Genomic DNA, 21,439 nt, shown 5'->3' with positions numbered 1-21,439 from the left:
GGTAAGTAATGCGATTCCACTTTATTAATTGTCTCAATTCTAATTAATGGAATAATTTCAGATATTTCCAATTAACGATCATTATAAAGAATTTATAATTACTCCTTTTATCCGATAATAGTTGTTTACTATACTAAAAATAGATGTTCAATAAAATTTATTCATTTTATGAAAATTCATGAATAATTCTACATTTAATTCCTAATTTACTTTTATCATTAACTATAATCATTTTTCAATACCATTGTTGGACAGAGGAAATACAATAGATGGTAAGTATATTTCATCTGATAGTTGTAATAAAAACACCAAAGTTCTAGTAACTACTTAATATGTTGCCTAATAGGTCCGTCGAAAACAACATAACGATATCTACTTATCATTTCATAGTCTAATTCTCATATACACTATTTTTAACTACATTCATTAGTCAATCATTTAATATCAAGAATATAATATATGATATTTATATAAAATAGCGTAAAATACTTTTGAACTATTGAAATTGGTACAAAAATATCATTCATTAACCTATTGGCTTCATAGTACTTGTGATGTTAATCTTTATGGCCCTATAATATTCTTATTACAAACGACCGCCATTAGCAAATATAATTATAATTCTCATTTAATTGTTATTCTGAATCACTAATTTAAAAATAAATAATGACCTTATAAGAATAACAATTAACAAATATTTACTGAAATGTGTTTCACGGGTATCAAAATGGGTGTTAGGACATAAAAATATAAAATTTGAAGAAAAAAATAGTATCTCAAAAAAATTGAAAAATAATATTTTAAAATTTGAATTTTGTTTGGATATGAATATAAATTGAAGCTATTTTTAAAAGAGAAAAGGGTCTGAAAAATACTTCAACTTTGGCCGAAATTGTTGTTACGATACCAAACTTTATGGAGGACCTTTTATCCCTGCACTATTTAATAGTGTATTTTAAAGGTATATATATACCCACGTGAACACATTACTATTTAAAATGATGAAATATTTATGATATCCACGTAGGCACATATATACCTTTAAAATATATTATTAAATAGTACAGGGGTAAAAGGTCACCAAAGTTTGGTATCGTAACAGCAATTTCGATCAAAATTGAAGAATTTTTCAGACTCTTTTCCCTTTTTAAAATTTAAAAACTAATTTAAATTAAAAATATTTTTCAATTTTGGCAAAAAACGAAATTTCAATATTCAACTTTCAGCAAGAAAAGAATTCCTAAAATAATATTCTAAAATAAAAATATGTATGATGAAAAGTTTGAAGGGGAACTGGGAATTCAGTTGACAGTACGGATGGTAAGTTGTAGAAGGAAGGCGAAAATCTAGCTTTTTATCTGGATGGGATCACGGAATTTGAAAAGGAGTATTTTCTAGAAGAGAAGAAAAAAATGGAGAAGTATAAGAAAAAATGTGTGGGGGCTGTGCGTTGCGGGGCGGTTAGGTGCCCCACGATGGCGAAGTTGAGAACAGACTCCCACTCACTCAATCTCCTGCCCCTTGATTTGTGTGTCCATCCAACTACATCTAAGGTCAACTCATACAAACAAAATTGGTTAGGAGAGAGAGCCCCATCCAAAAATTTTATATATCACTCTTACTATAAATAGTTAATTCATATAGTAATATTTGTTATTTCATAAAATTAATATATAAATTATAATATTTTATTTTTTTTATTCTTGTGAGTTATTAGCCTTGAAAATATATATTTGACCAACATAAAAAAATTAAGTGACTAATTCATGTTTATTGATCAAATTAATTAATCAAAATAAATTAATTCATAATCATTAATTAAAAACTTGACTTCCAAAAAAATTTAAATAAAGATAGAATATTAAACTTATTTAGTTTCTTAATACAGGTGAAATCTAAAACGATAACATATAAATAAAAACGGAGGGAACGTGTATTATGCGATTTGAATATAGTCGGGAGTTCATCTTATGAAAGGTGGTTCAGTCAACCGCTAATCCCGATTCCTCCATCAGAAAATTTTGATCTGGAGATCATTCTTGGTGCTCGAATCAAAGGGGACGGCCTAACCCAGGTTCAGAAGGAGAGAAAAGAAAACAACTATATGTTGTAGTCGAACGGCATCTTCGCAGATACTGCGCTTCAAAGTATCAAAAAGGTTTCCTTTTTGAAAGATCGAAAAAAGGAAGATTTTTTGTATTTTGCACAACATTTTTCTATTAGGAAATTGAACAGGACTCGGACTTCAAATATTGGGTGGAAAATAAAAATAAAAAACTCATATGGACAATTTCTACACCTTTTAGGTTTAAATTTAGAACATTTTTTCGTTGTTTAACAGTAAATTTGCCCATTTTCACTTGTTAAAATGGTTCACGTGTTAGAAATTTTATGTTATAAGTTAATAAGGACATTTCTAAGTCAAATTAGTAATGATAACGGTATATTTAAACCCAACTATTAAAAAGAAAGAAAAAAAAGAAACCCAGCTATGTAAATTTAAATCATTTCATAAAGTTTAAAGAGAAAAATGACAAATATACCTCCGAACTATTGTAAATGGTTTGCAAATACCTCTGTCATACTTTTAGGACATTGGTGTCTCTGTTGTCTAAAAACTAGATCATATATACCCTTTATACTAACGAAAATACACATGTCATAATCTTATCCACCGACCCAACATTTATTAAATATCGAATTGACAGATAAGATTGCGTCACATGTCCCTATTTAGTCTTCCGTTAAAGTGAAGGTCATATATGCTCTAATTTTTGGACGGCAGGAGCACTAATGTTCCAAAAATATAACGGAGGACATCCGCATACTATTTACGATAATTTGAAAAAATTATCCTTTTTCCCAAGTTTAAATGCAAATTTAGACCTTTTTGCTTTTGTACATATAAAAAGACTATTTCTATCCACATAGATGACACCAGCTATCAAGACTCATCAAGATGTATCATGAACTCATGACCCATGATTCACAGGTCCTAAAACAGTTTTTCTACTTTGGTTGAAAAAGAATCAAAGAAATATTGGACTTTCTGGGCCTAAAGGTTATCGAACTTGATTGATTTTGGTCCGGATGCAACACAGCCCATAAAGATCTATTGAAAATGGCTTTTCCCCACCACCATTGGATCATAGGCCCAAAACTCTTGGTTGGTTTGATTGAATCATCAGGCTCCAACACAAAACGTACAGAAACTTAAATAATTGGAAAAATTACGCGACTAACCAAACATATACTAGTTAATTATTTAATATAATTATAGTTTGAAGAAATTACTTTTCACCACTAACATATAATCATATTTACTTGGGCCATATCCAGAATTTGTATAATTCGGTTCCTAATTGTATAAATTCATAATTTGTATATGCTTACCCTAACTATTTGTTTATCATGTTTGTATATGATTTGTTGATACATTTGATTTGTATAAGTTATAAAAAATTTCCTAAACGTATATATACAAAATCTGTATATACTTACCTTGTTTGTATATTGATCGTGAAATATACAAATGGAAATATTTATAGCAAATGAAACTATAAATATGAAGAGTAATTAGGCAATTTGTATCTAAGAAGACTTATTAAATTTGATTTCTTTGCTATTTATGAAATTTCCTCAGAAATAATTTCACTATTTGGGAGAATATGACAAAATCCAGTATGTATGATAGGACAAAATCCTTTCCAACTTCCAGTATGTATCTTAGTTGTCTCTTGTAAAACAAGTGGGAGTACAAATTTAGTAAGTATTAACACACATAGGCAAATAACGATTCAGAATTTTAAGTTTATAATTTTTATTACGATCTCAAGTTAATATACAACAACGAAGGTCAAAAACATATATTAAATTTAATACATATATAGAAGCTTTGCAAGTTATTAAATTCACGTGAATTCATAAGCTACATGTTAGATCTGCCTTCGCACATGAGTCTTATTTCTAAGTATTAAAATTTGATGGAAAACAATTGAGTGGTCCAAACTTTAGAAATAGAAATATCCATCAATCATCAAGATTTATAAGGGTCAGAGGAGAAAGAATAGTTGTTGATAAAATGGCCAACAACCCATTTTCTTGAATAATGACCCAAGAATAATGGGTTCATGCACTCAAACCCCATTCCTTGTCTCTCTTTCACATGCAACAAAACTATTTGGTCCTCCATGTTTTATACATTTAATTTGTCTTTACATTATTTATGACCATGTTTGACGTGTAAATATACATAGAATCTAGTCACCAGCAAGGGATGTGCTGAAGTGGTAACTTGTAAGTGTTTCATCCTTAATCAGAGGTCTTAGGTTCGAGTTCCTTTGATAGGATAAAAAATGACCTTTGTTAAAGAGAGTTTTGCTCCATAACGTAAAATTTCCTGGCACAAATCTGGTCATAATATTGTTATAACATAAATTTGTTGAAACAAGAAGTTCAACTCTGTTTAATTATTTTTGTTATGTGTGTATAGATATCATATGCATTTCATTTTCATAGAAGAAAACTTGGACATGGAGAAGAGGCTCAGCTGAGGATAAGGACGAGGATGAAGAAATACAGTAGTGGAACATGCCCACATGCCCTTGCACATGATACATGAACTACTTGCATAACCAAAACAATTAAAAATATATATATTTTTTAAAAAAAAAGATGAACGAGGGGTAAATGTAAGATTTTATAATATACTAGTAATAAATATATGCTAATCACATCTTCATACACCCCACATTTTTTTTATTTTAAAAAGCAAACTGACTGTGTGTTTGTTTCCATGCATAATGTAAGGACATATAATTAGTTCTATACAATGCATGTTGTAACATCTCACAAATTGAAATAACTAGGAATAAGTTAAGAATTGGAAATAATGAAAATTCTGGAAATTTGTTCAAGTTAAGTTAAGAATGAGTTTTGGGTCAACTTCAAACGACCATAACTCCTAGCTCAGGATGATTTAGGTGTGTTTCCAGATACTGTAGGAAAGATCGTTGAATTATCTTTCTAGCGCCGCCAAGTTTACTTGATTCCGAGTTTGTATGAGTGAGATATGCCCATTGAAAGTTGAATTGTTCGAATAAGAAAAGGCCAATCCGGATTTTGGAAGGGTAGTTTGGTCTTTTCCATACCCAACTTAATTAATTCGTTTTTGGTAATATTTTTAAGGTCTAAACTGATAGTATCCAGTTTATGCTTCGGAAAAAATAGAGTTATGGTTTTTGGAGAAAGAACGCAAGAGAAGAGGAGAAAGGAGAAGAAAAGCTCAAGACTCGCCAAGATCGTGCGATTTGGTTGTGGATTTCGCCAAGGATTTAATCCTACAAGGTATGTGAGACTTTCATAGAGTTGGGTTCGTTCACCTACGCGCCAAACATGTTTAGTTCAGCGAAATTCGTTCTAAAAAGGTTTAAAGTTTGATGTTCTTGATGTGTATTCTTGAAATTGATGTCGTTCTTGAATTGGGCTGATATTGAGAAGTTTTGAGATCTTTACGTAGAGTTTTAGAGTTGCTTTGAGTTAGGTTCTTGGGTACAAATGATGGGTATCTGAATCTAAAGAGAATTTGAGAAAAATAGTCGAGTTTAGGCGAATTGAGACTGGAAAACGAAAAAGGAAAAAGTCGGGTGAATCTGGGCAGTGGGGCCGCGTCGCGGACCTGCCCCTTAGATTCGAGAAAAAGCTCTTCGCGTCGCGGAGCGGTCATGGACCGTTCTGCCTCAAAAATTATTTTCACGATCAAAAATTTAAATACATCTCCGCGTCGCGAACCTACTTTCAGACAATTCTCATGTTTAGCCATTTAAAATCATTCCTAAACATCATGATATCTTTCCTATCACAAATCATAATCATTGAATCCATAATTCAATTCAAGGAAAGCTAAGAGTCAAGTCAAAAGAGTTAAAAGTCAAGTCAAAGAAAGTTAAGAGTCAAGTCAAGAGAAGTCAAGAGTCAAGTTAAGAGAAAGTCATAAAGTTTTTCAAAAGTCTTTTACAAACGTTTTAACATTGTTTTAAGACTTAAGTTTTAAGCTGAGTAAAGAGTAAAGATTGAAGTCATTTATTTAAAAGAGTATATCGGGACTATGTATTCCCAAAGGGTAATGTTTTCACATTTAAACAAGAAAGGAAACTGAGATTTCCAAAAGAGCTTTTGAGCTAGTTTTCAGTAAAGAGTAAGAGTAAAGTTCATTCTTCAAAGATTATACGGGAACTAAGTATTCCCAAAAGTTAAAATGTTTTCACATTGAATAAGAAAGGAAACTAAGATTTTCAAGAGAGCTTTTAAGCCAAGTTTTTGAGTAATTATCTCAAACCAAAGAAAGAGTTTTGTTTTTACAAACATATGAGCTAAAGTATATTTTGGGAGTAGTATTGAGCACTAATATGGGGACGAGTTTGAGTTCAGATAACTCACGTCTCCATAAACCATGTAGTCATCATGGGTAGTAAAAGATCATACTTTTTAGATGAATCCTTAAGTGTTTTTTAGCATAGACTAGTGGATCCACTTAGTTAAGGCGTTCTATATGACGGCAAAGTATAAGACAGTTCTGGCAGCGTGGGCAAGACGTTGTATCACCACTTAGGCTCATAGTGGTGGTTGTCGGTTAGAGAAACTCCCACAGAAACTATATTATTTTCTTATATGAGTAAAGTTGAGTTTGTTATTGCATTTTCTTTAACGAAATAAGTTGTTTTTCTACTGTTTTAAAGGCTTTCTATATATTGCATGTGTTTTATTGCTTTATATTGAGTTAAGTTATTCAGGAGTTGAGTAAAGCCAATGTAAGTGTTTCTTTTAGATTCTTTTCAAGCTTAAGTTATGTTTAGCATTCCAACTCGCATACTCGTACATTCAATGTACTGATGCCAGTTGGCCTGCATCGTCTTATGATGAAGACACATGTAACTAGGATCAGCATCCAGCGCCTCGTTGATCCAGTTGAGCACTCAGAGTCAGTTGGTGAGCCTTCCCGGAGGATCTTTTTTATTGCTTTCAGTATTTTAGTTCATTAGGATGTCGTGGGTCTTGTCCTGACGTCCATCTCAGTTGTTTAGAGGCTTCATAGACAGAGTTAGTTGATGTTAGTTCATGAGTCTTTACTTTCCCTTTTCAGTTAAGTTGAGACTTGAGTTGCCATTTTGGCTAGTGAATGTTCTTTATACTTTTTAAGTTATTTATTGAGTAGTTCAATTTACTTTTTAAAGTATTTTATCTTGAGTAAGTAAGCCAGGCCAATGGTTCGCTTAGAGCCAACAATGGTTCTCGAGTGTCGGCCACGTCCAGGGTGTAGGCTCGAGGCGTGACATATGTACTCTCCCTGTTATTATTTATATTTTGTCCTTATTAAGAATAGTTGATTCGTAATATTTGTTATTTCACAAAATCAATACATAATTAACACTATTCTTCTTATTTTACCCTTGAGAGTTATTAGCCTGTATGAATTTGACCAATATAGGAAATTAAATAATTAATTCATGTTTATTGGTCAATTTAATTAGTTAAAATAAATTAATTTATGTTCATTTATTGAAAACTTAATACTAAATAAGAGTACAATTATAAACTTACATAATTTTTTAAGGGACATAAAATTTAAAATTGTGACATATAAATAAAAATAGAGGGAGTATATTATATCTATATCTCCTGCTAAGAGCCAAAAGTCTCCTATCCAAAAATTGAAAGAATCGATGTGTATTTGTTTTTTAAATACAAGTACATTGTACTCCTATTGAAATATTTCCCCAATTGGATGAATCTCATCGATCCTCCTTGTTGTTCTCATCGACTAAAGGAGTTGAATCAATTGTTTCCCAAATCACGTGGCACTTTGACTGAAAAATACTTGTCTATTTATTTATAGTTTTGAATTCTTTTTAAAAAAAATTATCTATAGAAAAAGGAATAATTTCTAAATAATTAATCAGCTTTAATAAGAGTTAATAAAATAATAAACTTAATTTCTATTGTTTATATTTTAGTTATACATTCAAATTTCTCTATAACAATCATTCTGTATAGTAATATTTTATCATGCTAATTATGTTTTTTTTTAAAAAAAAAAACTAATCTTTCATACTATGTTATATTATATGTTCTCTTTAATAATATTTTATCCAAATAATTTTAAAAAATATCAAAACACGAGAGATTTGATTGTATTATAACAGGGTGTTATTGATTTTTAATTTCCCTCCTTAGAATTGAATGAGGAGCAGTAATGATTACTATTCCAGCTGCAATAACCGTTGCCATGGCAGCCTTTATCTTTTCCAACTTCCTTTTCTGTGCTTTTTGTTAGGTTGGTTCTTGGTGGGAGGAAGTTTAAATTGTGGCTATTAAATTAGGCTTCTTTCTATGTTGCTATTTCAACTTTCACCTATGAAAAGCTATGAATATGGATGCCAAAAATCTATGTTTTCCACTTTACATAAATGTTGAGAATATCTGATTATGTATTGTACCACTTAACCAACAAATTTCGATGGTGGGACGGATATGATGTTTTCGTTCTTAATTTGGGTTTTTAGTCATTAGAATATAAAAAAAAAAAACTCTAATAAAACAATTCTCTCTTAATATACCTCACATGAGGTAAATTCGGACTAATCAAGATCCTAAAACAAGTAATGGATAGTACTCGGGAAATTAAAAAAAATTCTATATATATACCAATTAATTTTACAATATCTTACCAAATTATCCAAGTAGTAGCTAATTTCTTCACTGAAAACGGTCGGTAAAAATACATACATACAATATATATGTATTTATTTATGGAAATCCTATCAATATGTACAATTCGACCAAATTTAAATATATATATTGATCAGGTATATTATATGTATAGTATATGTATATGATTATACTTAAATATACAAAACATATTTACTGGCTATTATACAAACTAGATCACCCAAACCCAAAAATATTGATTTTATTTATCCCTTTATTTTAACTTATACAAACAGACATGTTCAAATGGGCTAGGGGAAGATACAAAATCCAACAATTATTTAATTTTTATATATAGAGAGATATATAGCAAATATTTTAATACTCCACTTTAGTTTAATTACTTTAAATTTCTATCCACACCTCCATTATTACACATTTGGCACTTAGTGGCTACTGATGAGGCCTATATAACAAGAAGGCACATCAGTGTTAATTTCCCAACTAAGTCTTTCAAATTCAAAAAAAAATCAACAGCTAGTTTCTTTGAAAACAAAACAAATAAAATGGTGTCAAGAGTGGAAGAAGCAATGAAAATAAGGCAACAACAGGAGGTGAAAAATTACCAAGTACAAAAGCAATTGATGCAATGCAACAAAGGAAAAACAAACAAGTTCAAGAGGAGCAGCTCTAATGTTGAAGAAGATGGTGCTTCTTCTGCTATTCTTTTGCTTGCTTGTATTGCTTGTGCCTCCTCCCATCACCTATAGAAATTTTAATTATAGATTATCACCACCTTGTTAACCAAAATATTAACGATATGCAGTCACTAATAATTATTCGTCTCTGTTTCATTTTATATGACACTCTTTGTTTTTTTAAAATTTGTGTCAAGAGTTCAATGTATGTTCCTTATGGTATATAGAAGAATGGTAGTACTTTTTTTTTGGATAAGTTGTTGCTAGTTCCTTTTGGCCAGAGATAGATTCATGATTTGAATGTTATAGATTCGAATTCAGGATTCTATCACAGCCGATTCGGTTTATTGGATTCGAAATTTATAATTTATACTTGTTTAGTGAATTTTCAAGGCATATATAATTAGTTTGAGCCCAAAAAAAACCGTTCTTATTGTTTGTTTCAGTTTTATGTCCTGAAACAAAGGAGTAACTGGCAAATTATACTACTAATAGATGAAATGAGGCATTAGTGAGTCTATTGTGAGAAAACATCTTCCGTTTCAATTTGTTTATCTTTTTTTTCTCAAGTTCGTTTGAAAAAAGAATGTCTCTTTTCTTTATTTGTCAATAATTAAATTTCAACTTTTCATGTGACATATATGATACCACAAGATAAAATGACATTTTGGTAATACCACAAGATCCAAAAATATTGTTTACTCTCTTAAATTTTGTGTCAAGTCAAAATCTGACAAACAAATTGAAACGGAACGAGTAATAACTAACAAAAGACACTAATGCCAGAAAGCTTCAAAATCCAAGTCACTTTGATTCTTGAATCATGGGCAATAATTAGCAAAAGCAAGAATCTGTGGATCATTTTCAAAAAGGGGCATGTCCTCTTCCAACAAATTAACTGATGCCTCAATGCCATCTCCATCTTTAGTTCCCATTAATATCACCAAATTCTTGAAAGATTTAATTGGACTACAAACCCATTCAGGTTTCCCCCATCCAAAATCCACTTCATACACTGGAAATCTACACCAACTTGTAAAATTGCACACTTCTAAATCCCCCTTTGAAAAATCTTTCGCGGTTTTTTCAACTGAATTATCATTCAATCTCGACCTATGTTGTTCAGACTCTTCAAAATTACTGTCACGTGTGTGTCCGGTCTTTGAAAAGCTATGCATTTTTAGAGAATTTGACACGGGTGCAGCAACAACGTTCATATTTTTTACACAACCTGCATTGATATTCCTAATTGATTTGTTCATTTTTTCAACCAATATTGTTATGTCACTACTCATTTCCCCTGCATTTTGCTCTGTTTTTACCACTGCAGGGGCTATAGCAACTGTCCAATAATTTCCAAATGTGTGATTAGGGACTAGTGGTTCCATCTTTGGCCTTATGTTCACTGCATGAACTGCTACACAAATTTTCGCGTATGTTGGCTTTGATCTATAAAGGGCAAGGACGCGACTCCATATGAGAGATGAAACGGCTTGGACTCGAGTTGGAAACTTGATATTTTCATCTGATGAATCAATAATCGTGGTTGATGCTTGTTTTTTCAGGGCTAGTATAGATGATGAATCGAAAATAAATCTTTTTGTAACGATTGTTTTGTTAGTTATCCCAATGTCATGAGAATAACGGGGCATTTCTCTAGGAGGGAAATTTCTAGCTGAATCAAAGATAGGAGAAGGGACAATATTAGCATTATAACCATGATAGTTATTTAAAGATTTGGAAGCCCATGAATTCAAGAAAGCAACTACTGAAGTGCCATCAGCAATTTTATGAGAAATGCACACACCAATAGCCAAGCCACCACACCTGAAGAAAAGATTCAAAAAATATAATCAAGATTCTTTTTTCATGAGTCAAACACGTGAAAATATTTGTTTCCGTCAAAGTGCTCTCTTCTCATATAATAGCTTAGTCTACGAGAGAATATACGCTTTTAATTACTCTACTTAATTATATCATGTCTCAACATTCTAAAGTATAGAAGGCAGAGGCAGACCCACCTTTATCGTGCATCCGTTAACTTCGAAGAAAATCATGTGTATATATGTATATCTATCTTGAGAAACCGAAAGAAACTAGGATATAATTAACCGTGCATCCATGAGGAGCATAGTAGTGTTCTTGTGTCGTTAGTACAAGGCAGAGGAGCCACCCAAGAGATTAGGGTTTGAATCCAACTAGCCGCGATTTAATTATTTTTATTTTAAGTTTAGCTTAGAGATCATACTTGGTGCACCCGAAGTTTTCAAATTATGTGTTCGCCTCTGAATAATATAAGGTAAACTATTTTTTATGAATATATAATTAGTTGTTGAATCTCCTTAGCGATTAGTGAAAATCCTGGTCACGCCACGGCCCTAGTACCTCTATGTAGAAGAAGAAGAAGCCATACCTGAATAAATTGGCTTGAGCAGCAACAAGCACTTCCCTCTCATATGTTTTCCCCTTGAGCTTACTCCAATTGCCAGTGGATTCAAATGGCAACAACTGGTTCAACAACTTCACATTTGAAGTTCCAATGATTTGTGAAATATCACAATTAACTCTAGCTTCAATGAACTCTGCCCCTTCATCATTGCATTCAACAACAGAATAGTCATCTCTAAATGTGCCAGCCAATGGATAGTACTCACTTAGGCACTCACCTAATGATTTCTTCAACATAAATAACTTTTCATTAGTGTTAATAGTTGTATTATTAAGGTAGAAAAGTAGCACAGGGATGTAAATGGGAGGAGAATTTTGATCAATAGAAGATAGAATATAGTTTCTAAGGTTATTTGGTGTTGGACATAATGGTTTAATTGTCTCCCTAGACACAACTTCAACACTAGTAGTAGCAGTAATCATAACCATTGTGGGTCAATTAATTAGCTAATATTATTGCTAATTTGTTGTTGAGTCTTGAAATTTATGAGTTGATCTATATACTAGTTACACAGGGACTGCAAGAGAAAATTACTACAAAAATGTTAATTCCAATTTATGACTATGTCAAAACTAAGTTATCAACTTTGGCTTATTTATTTGGCTATATGTTAGAGATTCTTGTCACTTTTTTTCTCTTGTAATTTTTATAAAAAGCATATTGCATTAGTGAAGTGGCAAGTGTAGCCAATGCTCTAAGGAATAATCATCCAAATAATTAATAACAACTATCAAGACGCATGATCCAAATGCAAAAGATAAAATTAAGTTATGATAAATAAATCTGTTACAGTGCCCATAGGGGGAATATGTATGATGAAAATTGAACTTACATCTATTATTGTGTGCGGGACTCTCACTGATACCACTAGACTATAATATACTAAAAAAGATTTTCAACATTCAAATACATATGGACTCAAATAGGTTGGTGCATATAGTTGTAAGAAGACAATAGAGGATTCCTAGGAGTGTTCTAACAATATTGGAAAAGAATCCCATGAATATTTTGTGTTATAAGACTTATATTATTTCTTATTACGATATAAAACTACATAAGGTATAAGTTCATGTCTTTAAGCCAAATTTGCAGCTGATAATATTGTGGATTAGGACTACAATAATTGGAGCATCTTGCCATCCTTGACTACAAATTCCAAATTGAAAAATAAAATTTGTGCCTTTTTGTTTCCAAGTAAAATTTGCACGCAAATGAGATTAACTTCTAAATTTAAAGAGTACGAACTGTAATTGCTTAACTTGAGGGCTTGTTTGTTATTTTAAATAACTTGAGGAATCATTTTTTACATTGAGAAAAAGTTCGAAGGCCTAGTAACGATTATGCTCACTTTCATTTTCCACCTCCCCTGTTTTCTCTCTCACACACTCTCTGGTTTACGAGCCACCGGCGCCGTCGTCGGATCGTCGCCGGCAACTGTCCTTCTCCCGTTGAATTGGTCAGTTCCTCCTTCCAGAAGTGGATCTAGCTCTACATTTTGGAATACTACTGTATCCATTGTTATTTTCGGTGTCAATGGATGCGGATTCAATATAAATTGATAAGCTTTTCGACTATGTTTTGTTAATTTTTTCTAAAGTAAGCTAATTTTATGCAGCCTACTGCTCCTGGAGAACTAGTGAGTGCAAGTGATTTTGAAGGATTTGAAATTATTTTCTGCTTAAGGTATGCATCTGAAACATAAGGGGACTATCGGCAATTCAATGATATTCTTCAAATATTATATGATGTGTATTTCCTGTTTTTCATCTATTCATAGAGAAATGTGTTAGTTTGAGTAATGTGTACTTTTATGTAACTTTAGTATAGCCTTGCAATGTTGATAGATCTTTGGTGGTGGTGGTAGTAAAATTGGAACCTCAAATCAAATTTATTGAAATGTAGATAATGTTAAAACATCCTAGTGACAGCTTTTCCACAGCTATGCATATGTAATAAATAGGGGGTTTGATAGTTAGGACTTCAAATATAGTGGACTTTCCGTAAATGGCTGAATTGCATTTTCACCTGAAGAGTAATGCATTCTGTAGTAGCATTGAAGGGGAAGCTGATGTTTAAAGATCATTCCATTTTGTGCCCAGATTTAATAATCGAGTAGCTCTAGAAGCATGTGTACAAGCTTGTAATGAAGGACATGATCTTTCTCAGGAAGGTAATGAGATTATTCGTGAGGCTTGCAAATGGATCCCGGATTAGAGGTTTAGAGCTACTGGCCCTTCTGATTTTGTTGTGGCTACAACAAATGCAGTATCACAAAAGGGGGGAGAATCAGTGAATTATAGTTTAGCTGCTTAGGAAATAGACAAAAATAGCTTGAATGGGGTAAAGTTTTAGCTCATTTCATTAGTGTAGTTTAAATACTGAAATAAAAGCTATTTCTGGATTCATTGAACATAACTGGAATAAGAGATCCATTTTCTACATGTTATGAAGCACATCCTCTAAGGACTGCGGTATAACCGTGTAAGGATGATCCGCCACTAGATAAAGTGGTTGATGCACATAGCAAAACTATTGTTTCTGCATATTGTGGTAAATAACTTTGGCTTGAGAGGATCAAAAGATGTTTTGAGGGGAAGGAGAGAACATTTTGTTGCTAGGGATAGATGCATCCAGAGTTCAAATTTGGTGTAATGCTAAATTTCAAATGATTTTGATGAAATGCTGGATTTTCTGGTTTTGTTACAGCTTTAGAAGATTGTATCTAGCTTTGTTGTACTTTGTTGCAGTACCAGCTTGGTATTGAGTTTATATTAATAGTACCTTTACTTGTCAAAAAAAAGAAGAAGAAGAAAAACAGCAGCAAGGTTAGCTTGCATGAAGGGTAAACTATTTTAGTTGTTAATGGTTAATTGAAACTTATAGAAATTTCCCCCCTTGCTCATTTATTAGATTAAAATGTCAAATGATGTGGAAGATCCTGAAGGTGGAAATGCCAGAACGTCTTTGGATGCTTCTTCACCGTCTCCCAGTTACCAACCAAGTTGGTATAGTGGCTTACTTGAGCAGGCATCCGTTTATGGTATAGCTGCAGGGTACTGTCTTTCAGCATCATTGCTGTCGATCATTAACAAGTGGGCCATAATGAAATTTCCTTACCCCGGAGCACTAACTGCATTGCAGTACTTCACAAGTGCAGCTGGAGTTCTCATGTGTGGATGGCTCAAGCTTATAGAACCCGATAAACTTGATCTTCGAACAATGTGGCGATTCCTACCTGCAGCAATTATATTCTACCTATCTCTTTTCACGAACAGTGAGCTTCTCCTCCATGCCAATGTTGATACTTTTATTGTCTTCAGATCAGCAGTCCCCATCTTTGTTGCAATAGGAGAGACCCTCTACTTGCACCAGCCATGGCCAGCAATGAAAACGTGGTTGTCACTTGGTACAATCTTTGCTGGTAGCGTGCTCTATGTCAGTACAGATTACCAGTTCACGCTTACAGCTTACAGCTGGGCCTTGGCCTATTTAGTGAGCATGTCTATTGATTTTGTTTACATCAAGCACGTGGTTATGACAATTGGTTTGAACACATGGGGTCTTGTTCTGTACAACAATCTTGAGGCTTTGTTGCTTTTTCCTATAGAGCTCCTTATCATGGGTGAATTGAAGAAGATTAAGCATGAAATTGAGGATGAGTCAGATTGGCACAGCTTTCAAGTGGTTTTACCAGTAGCCCTGTCGTGTTTGTTTGGTTTAGCCATCTCTTTCTTTGGATTTTCTTGTCGTAGAGCAATCTCTGCAACAGGATTTACTGTTCTTGGCATAGTTAATAAACTTTTGACAGTGGTGATAAATCTAGTCATATGGGATAAACACTCCAAACTTATTGGAACAGTGGGGCTGTTGATCTGCATGTCTGGTGGCGTTATGTACCAGCAGTCTACAAGCAACAAGCCTAAGGATGTGAAAGATGTAAATCCACAAGTATCTGCGGAGGAGGAGGAGCAACAGAAACTGCTTGAAATGCAAAGCAACACACACAGCAGTGACAGTCAGAAGCAAGATACAGAATCTGGAGACGGGAAACAGTAACTCGTTCTTGGAATTTCCTTCTTCATTCTTACATTCAATATTCAATTGTACTCTGCATAGAAACCTTCCTCTTAATTTTAATGCCAGATGGGGGTAACTTCTATATCATTTTACTAGGAAACAGCTTTTGTGAATGGAAAAGCAATTGTAGTGGTGTTTTGTTGCTTGAATTCACCATGGCTACAAAATAAGCTGCCTCCTCCTACTCGACCAAAACTGCATATTATGTTTACTGGGTATAGTTTATATTCCTTTTCAAGAATTCTTGAAGTGAGGTATTCTCCTCATTCCAAAGGTGCGAGATGGCAGATGAATATTTGAACTGCTCTCTCTAACTAGCTTGTCCCCATCAAGATAAACTCCATGACAATATTCTTAACAGAAAAAGGATAACAAGAGAGGCGGTTTTGGGACCGTAGTGGAGAGGGTTATTGCCTGTATGTTCATATCAGGCAACTTTATGTAAGCTGCTGCATCTTTTTGAGCAATTCACCTATTGTTTATTTCTCTGTTTTTTGTATATCCTTGGAGCTTATTTTACAGAATGAATCGGAAAAAAATATTCTATCAAGCAGCATGACAGAAATTCAGAACACTTGAAAGTAGGTAACAAAGGAGGTTATTGTTTTGTTACTATCTGAAAACCAGAACTATTTGAGAAAGGGCACTACCAGAATCTAAGATAAATGTAGCAGAAGGAGAATGTGGACTTTGCTGCTACTGTCTTATGTCTTCCATTTGCAAGGAAAATGTAGAGTACCTTGAGAACTAGAATGAGTTAACAACCAACATAACAATTACAAACTTAATTCTGCAGTTAGACATCAAGTTGGAAAAAATAAGAATCCAGTAGTGGCCCTCTTTTTATGAACAGGCCAACCATGCCAAAAATAATACAATAACGTGCTTGTATTTTCGTATTACAGACGCCGAATAAGTGATATCACTCTGGATCTCTTACAGTTAAGCTCAAACCTCCAAAACTTCAATGAAAGAGTCATATAACGCTAAGGTATTATTCCACCAACCAAGGTTCTTGAACTGCTGTCCATGCACATAATTCACCTTCTTTAAACCAAAGACCTGCAGCAAGGAAACATAAAGAAAAGCGCCGATTAAATGAGAATCAAGGCCAACTTAGTTTTATCTAGAAGACAAGTTTTCAGCTTCATTTGCAAGAGAAAGAATTGCCAAGAACTACCACTCATTACTCACTATATCAGCAGACAAATCTTATATAGAGGGCAAAAAACAACTAGTCAGCCATGTTAATGGAACATACATCCTAGTTGTAGGTGGTCTCAACAAAAACTACAAGTATGTAAGATATTATTAACTAAAAAAGAGCAACAAGTACAATGTCATTGTGAAATCAACTTCATATTGGACATTTTGCTTTAATTTTGTAGTACCTCTTTAATAATATTACCTTACTTTATCGAGAAAAAATTATCAAAAAGAAGAAAATAAAAAGAACTCTTGCTCTTTCCTTTGATACTACTCATAGATACTAAAAATGAACTCTGAAATCACCACTGCTTTCTGTAAAGATTCTGATGTAAGTCTCATTCATGTCTAGCAACAGCTCAAAGGCGGGTGACCAAACTTATTAACATGTGGGGGAAGTCACATTAAGTTAATTCTACATGCTACTCAACTAGTTTTGCTAGATTAGGAAAACTCTTACCTATTTCACGCTTGCCGTTGTCAGGGCTATCACTTCCATGTACCACATTTCTGCACATAGATTGCCATCAGAATCCATGATGGCCGGTACTTGCTGAACATAAACAGAAATAAAATAATAAATATATATGGCCGTACCTTCCAGTTTGAACAGCAAGGTCTCCTCTAATTGTGCCTGGCTCAGCATTAAGAGGATTAGTTGCTCCTATTAGCTTACGTGCTGAAGCAACAACACCAACACCCTCCCAACCCTTGCCAAAGGTAGATACAATTTAAGATTAGGAAAACATAGAGACTGTAGGAGACGTATACAGTTTAAAACTCAATTTTCAGATTCCTGATATATTTGGTTGGTTTGACTTAGTGAATGAAAAAAATGAGAAGAAACTCTACCATACAGACAACCGGACCAGATGTAATGTAGTCAATCAGCTTGGGGAAGAACGGTTTGGACTGTAGATCCTTGTAATGCTCCTGTAACAATTGAAAACTTCTAAGCAACTTTACCTCACGGCACAGTTAATAGGAATGAATTGAGTTGGCAATTTTAATTCTCTTTTGGTTGATAAAGCAAAGATAATCATAGTGCTGTTAAAAAAAACAATAGAATTCTCAACAGTGTAAATAGAAGCAACTGGCTAGTAAGAAGCTCCCTTGGCACCCAACCCCGCCCACCCTTAAAGATTTCTTCTGGTACATAAACCTTCCACTCCTTAACTATTACATAAATTATTTGTTTTTCCTACTAGTTTCATGTCTTGTAGTCCAAACAACATACAAATTTTGAAATTGCATTTTGTCCAACTTTACAATTCCAATCTTTATGTGAGTCAACTGGAACCAAGAGTATTGTATTGGTTCCTAGCATTCATTGCAGTTATAAAGGGTAACCAGTGAATTAAATGAACCTCCTTAGATAGAGGAAAACTTTTGGACATCTGAAAGAAAACAGTTAATGAATCTCTTAGACCATGCTCTCTTCCTTTTTTCTTTTTTTCAGCGGGGGTTGTGGGATCCCAAGGGAGTATGTTTGCATGGAAATGTCAACAACAACATACCCCGTGGAATCCCATAAGTGGGGTCTGAGGAGGGTAAAGTGTACGCTGACCTTACCACTACCTCGTGGAGGTAGAGAGGTTGTTTCCGAAAGACCCTCGGGTCTTGGCTCAAGTGTAGCAAATCCAAGTACAAAGAATAAGAAAACATAGCAACTAACAAGGGAGCAGTGCAAATCCTACAAGAGAGGAACAAGAACACAAAATAGTGCATGGAAATGCCAATTCTTGAAAAAGAATTATTGACACCCAAGTAAAGCTCATGAAAGCAAACCTCTGCTAATTCTTTGGGGCACTGAAAAAGCTTTAATCCAGTAAGCTTAAACCCTTTTTTCTCAAATCTGGATATAATTTCTCCAACCTATAACAATTAAGGAAACATGTCTTCAACATTCAAACAGAAAATCAAAAAACCTGGCCAAAAACATAAAGTTAAAGTCTTTCTAATAATCCAAACTCAAAGAAAGAAGAATATACTGAAGCGTACAAGGCCTCTTTGAACACCATCAGGCTTAATCATGATATAAGTCTGCTCCACTTCTTCCTGAACACAAAATCCCCAAACACAACAAAAAAATAATCAATCAATCAGCAAAGCCTCAATCCTAAATCAGTTGAGGGCCTGCAATACAAAATCCTCTATACCCATTTGGAAAATTTAACAAAAATTACACTTTTTTTAACCCAAGTCATCAATTTTTCTATAGGGACAGAATTCATAAGAAGAAAAGAGAAAGTGGGGTTGGCCAAAATCTTCAATGGGTAGTCAAAAATTGTTGAAATCAAAGTTCTTACCATAGAAGCAACCAAATGGGGTAAGAATATACGAGCTTTAATGTGCCTTTTGGGGACATTTGTTGAGAAAAGATGAAATGCTGGTTGAAATGCGGCTAGGCTGTGCTTCTTGACGGCTTTTGGGGTAAGTCTGGAGGCAAAATTGGTTGTTTTGGAAGAGATTCTACGAAGTGATGAAGAAACACAAGGAGTTGCTCCACCTATTGTAAGACCTTCCATCTCTCCAAGAAGCTGATGTTCCTCTCTTGAATGTAACTCCTTATCTAGTTTTGGATTTGCTTTTTATTTATTGATATTGATATATTTATTAAATAAGAAATATAAGTTTGTATTTAATATTAATAAAGTCGTTTTATTAGAAAAGTTTATATAATACATATTTCAGATGCATGAGAGAACATATTCAAAGTGCGAATAATATACAAGAATGAATTTATATAAGAGGTTGGGTCGTTAGGGTGTCATGGCATCAAATACACAAGTCATAAAATATAGCTTAGAATAACAAAAAGGCAAAGAATGCTAGTAACAACTACCCGAACGATCACCAACATAGGTTATGATATAGTGATGAAATTGTTTCATTCTTAATCAGAGATTTTAAATTCGAATATGCAATAAAGATTCGAATGTTTGCTCTTTTGCTTGATGGGAAGGAGTTCAACTATTTTTAATTTTTATTTTTATTTTCATCAAGTGTTACTCTTTTGATACTTACCAAATAAATGATATAATAAATCTCAAAAAGTGAGGATAGTCTAAAAATAATACATATTTATTGTACTTGAATTAATATGGTCTGTTCAATATCCTATTGTACATTCAAAATTAGATATATAATGTGAGGTCCGTGGATAAATTGTTTAAATAAAAAATATGAATAAATTCGGCTCTAATATCAAATTGAAATGTGTAATCTATCTAATAAAAGTTTAAATTGTCAAAGGGGAAATATTTTTAATTAATTTTTTTTTTTTGTGATTGAGAAATTCATATGGGTCAATTCTTAAAATCGATCGTAGCCTTCGAAATATGAAAATAATTAATAACATCCACATTGACATAGTTTCATTAAAATTAATGGGTTTCAATGAAAAGTCAAGAATATGTTTATGGAAAATTTTCAAAACAACAATATTTTAGCATTTAGTAGGATCCATTGTCAACACTTTCAATATTTATTTAAAATGTCAATATTTTGGTTTGCTATCAGACTGACTTTTGTATTTATTTAATTCATTTAATTTGAAAGAATACAAATCTTTAACAACAGAATGGAGAAAATCATGGAAAAAAATATTTCAAAAAGGTAAATATCACTTAAATCTCTAATCAGTTACAATTGAAAAAATACGAAGTGCCATCTCTCTCTTGTTCTTTCAAACGCCTTTCACCATTGTTCTGCATATTTCCAATATCCATTTTCGAATAACTCCATTGAAATTGAATTTAAGTATTCATTGATTTGCCCCACTTTTTGTTGGATAACAAAATTTTGAATTAATCGATTGTTATTCAAACTCCGTTATCGATTTTCGTTCCATTGATAATTCTCATTCTTTGTAGAAGTCAAGTCGATTGATCATCGTTTATGGACAAATCTCCTGTAAGAATTTTTACTTTTATTTGTCAAGAGTAAAAAAAAAGTTCATCATCCTTCTTTCCTAAAAAAATACAAAATTGCATAACGATCAAAATTATGTGCATCATCGTTAAAATTCAAAATTGCATATGTTCATCATTGTTTTTCCTGGAAAATTCAAAATTGTTGATATATATGGGAAGCAATTTTGAAATACAAAATTGAAGCAATTCATCATCAGCGTTCCTACAAAACACAAAATCGAGGATCGATCAAAGAAGCTGATTGAAATATCCAATCGAAAAATCACATTTGTTCTTCAAGATATAATCGATCTGGTATTATCTCAAATAATTCATCAAAATTAGTGGTGATGCAGCATGAGAGTAGATTTTCGAAATTTTATTCAAAT

The 21,439-nt window shown here is 32.9% G+C and overlaps 4 protein-coding genes across 4 annotated transcripts; 2 read left to right on the top strand and 2 right to left on the bottom strand.

The window, feature by feature from the left end:
* Window positions 1–9,193: 9,193 nt before the first annotated feature.
* LOC125873718 (uncharacterized) lies at window positions 9,194–9,620 on the top strand. Its single transcript, XM_049554587.1, has one exon. It carries the CDS (start codon window positions 9,273–9,275, stop codon window positions 9,474–9,476), a length of 204 nt encoding a protein of 67 aa, XP_049410544.1. The 5' UTR covers window positions 9,194–9,272; the 3' UTR covers window positions 9,477–9,620.
* A 536-nt stretch (window positions 9,621–10,156) lies between these two features.
* On the bottom strand, window positions 10,157–12,281 carry LOC125872510 (stemmadenine O-acetyltransferase-like). Its single transcript, XM_049553247.1, has 2 exons — window positions 11,818–12,281; window positions 10,157–11,249 (listed from the first exon to the last, which is right to left on the bottom strand). The coding sequence occupies exons 1-2, from the start codon at window positions 12,279–12,281 to the stop codon at window positions 10,226–10,228; spliced, it is 1,488 nt and encodes a 495-aa protein (XP_049409204.1). The 3' UTR covers window positions 10,157–10,225.
* An 893-nt stretch (window positions 12,282–13,174) lies between these two features.
* LOC125873149 (GDP-mannose transporter GONST3-like) lies at window positions 13,175–16,065 on the top strand. The gene is made up of 3 exons (XM_049554031.1): window positions 13,175–13,309; window positions 13,469–13,536; window positions 14,764–16,065. Exon 3 carries the CDS (start codon window positions 14,770–14,772, stop codon window positions 15,907–15,909), a length of 1,140 nt encoding a protein of 379 aa, XP_049409988.1. The 5' UTR covers window positions 13,175–13,309; window positions 13,469–13,536; window positions 14,764–14,769; the 3' UTR covers window positions 15,910–16,065.
* A 618-nt stretch (window positions 16,066–16,683) lies between these two features.
* Window positions 16,684–19,731, bottom strand: LOC125873150 (nucleoside diphosphate kinase 2, chloroplastic-like). The gene is made up of 7 exons (XM_049554032.1): window positions 19,446–19,731; window positions 19,138–19,194; window positions 18,925–19,011; window positions 17,989–18,069; window positions 17,734–17,846; window positions 17,597–17,646; window positions 16,684–16,992 (listed from the first exon to the last, which is right to left on the bottom strand). The coding sequence occupies exons 1-7, from the start codon at window positions 19,662–19,664 to the stop codon at window positions 16,925–16,927; spliced, it is 675 nt and encodes a 224-aa protein (XP_049409989.1). The 5' UTR covers window positions 19,665–19,731; the 3' UTR covers window positions 16,684–16,924.
* Window positions 19,732–21,439: the final 1,708 nt, after the last annotated feature.

The sequence above is a fragment of the Solanum stenotomum genome, chromosome 8 (assembly GCF_019186545.1).
Source record: "Solanum stenotomum isolate F172 chromosome 8, ASM1918654v1, whole genome shotgun sequence".
NCBI lineage: Eukaryota > Viridiplantae > Streptophyta > Magnoliopsida > Solanales > Solanaceae > Solanum > Solanum stenotomum.
This window is presented reverse-complemented; position numbering and strand designations above follow the sequence as displayed.

Bases quoted from the DNA above. Each gene is read 5' to 3' on its own strand.
- LOC125873718 (XM_049554587.1), top strand. From the start codon at position 9,273: ATGGTGTCAAGAGTGGAAGAAGCAATGAAAATAAGGCAACAACAGGAG.
- LOC125873149 (XM_049554031.1), top strand. From the start codon at position 14,770: ATGTCAAATGATGTGGAAGATCCTGAAGGTGGAAATGCCAGAACGTCT.
- LOC125872510 (XM_049553247.1), bottom strand. From the start codon at position 12,281: ATGGTTATGATTACTGCTACTACTAGTGTTGAAGTTGTGTCTAGGGAG. The intron at 11,250-11,817 runs GTATGGCTTCTT...TTGATTATATTT, and splicing joins GCTCAAGCCAATTTATTCAG to TTTGAATCTTTTCTTCAGGT.
- LOC125873150 (XM_049554032.1), bottom strand. From the start codon at position 19,664: ATGGAAGGTCTTACAATAGGTGGAGCAACTCCTTGTGTTTCTTCATCA. The intron at 19,012-19,137 runs GTACGCTTCAGT...TAATTGTTATAG, and splicing joins ATGGTGTTCAAAGAGGCCTT to GTTGGAGAAATTATATCCAG. The intron at 17,847-17,988 runs GTAGAGTTTCTT...ACCTTTGGCAAG, and splicing joins CTGGTCCGGTTGTCTGTATG to GGTTGGGAGGGTGTTGGTGT.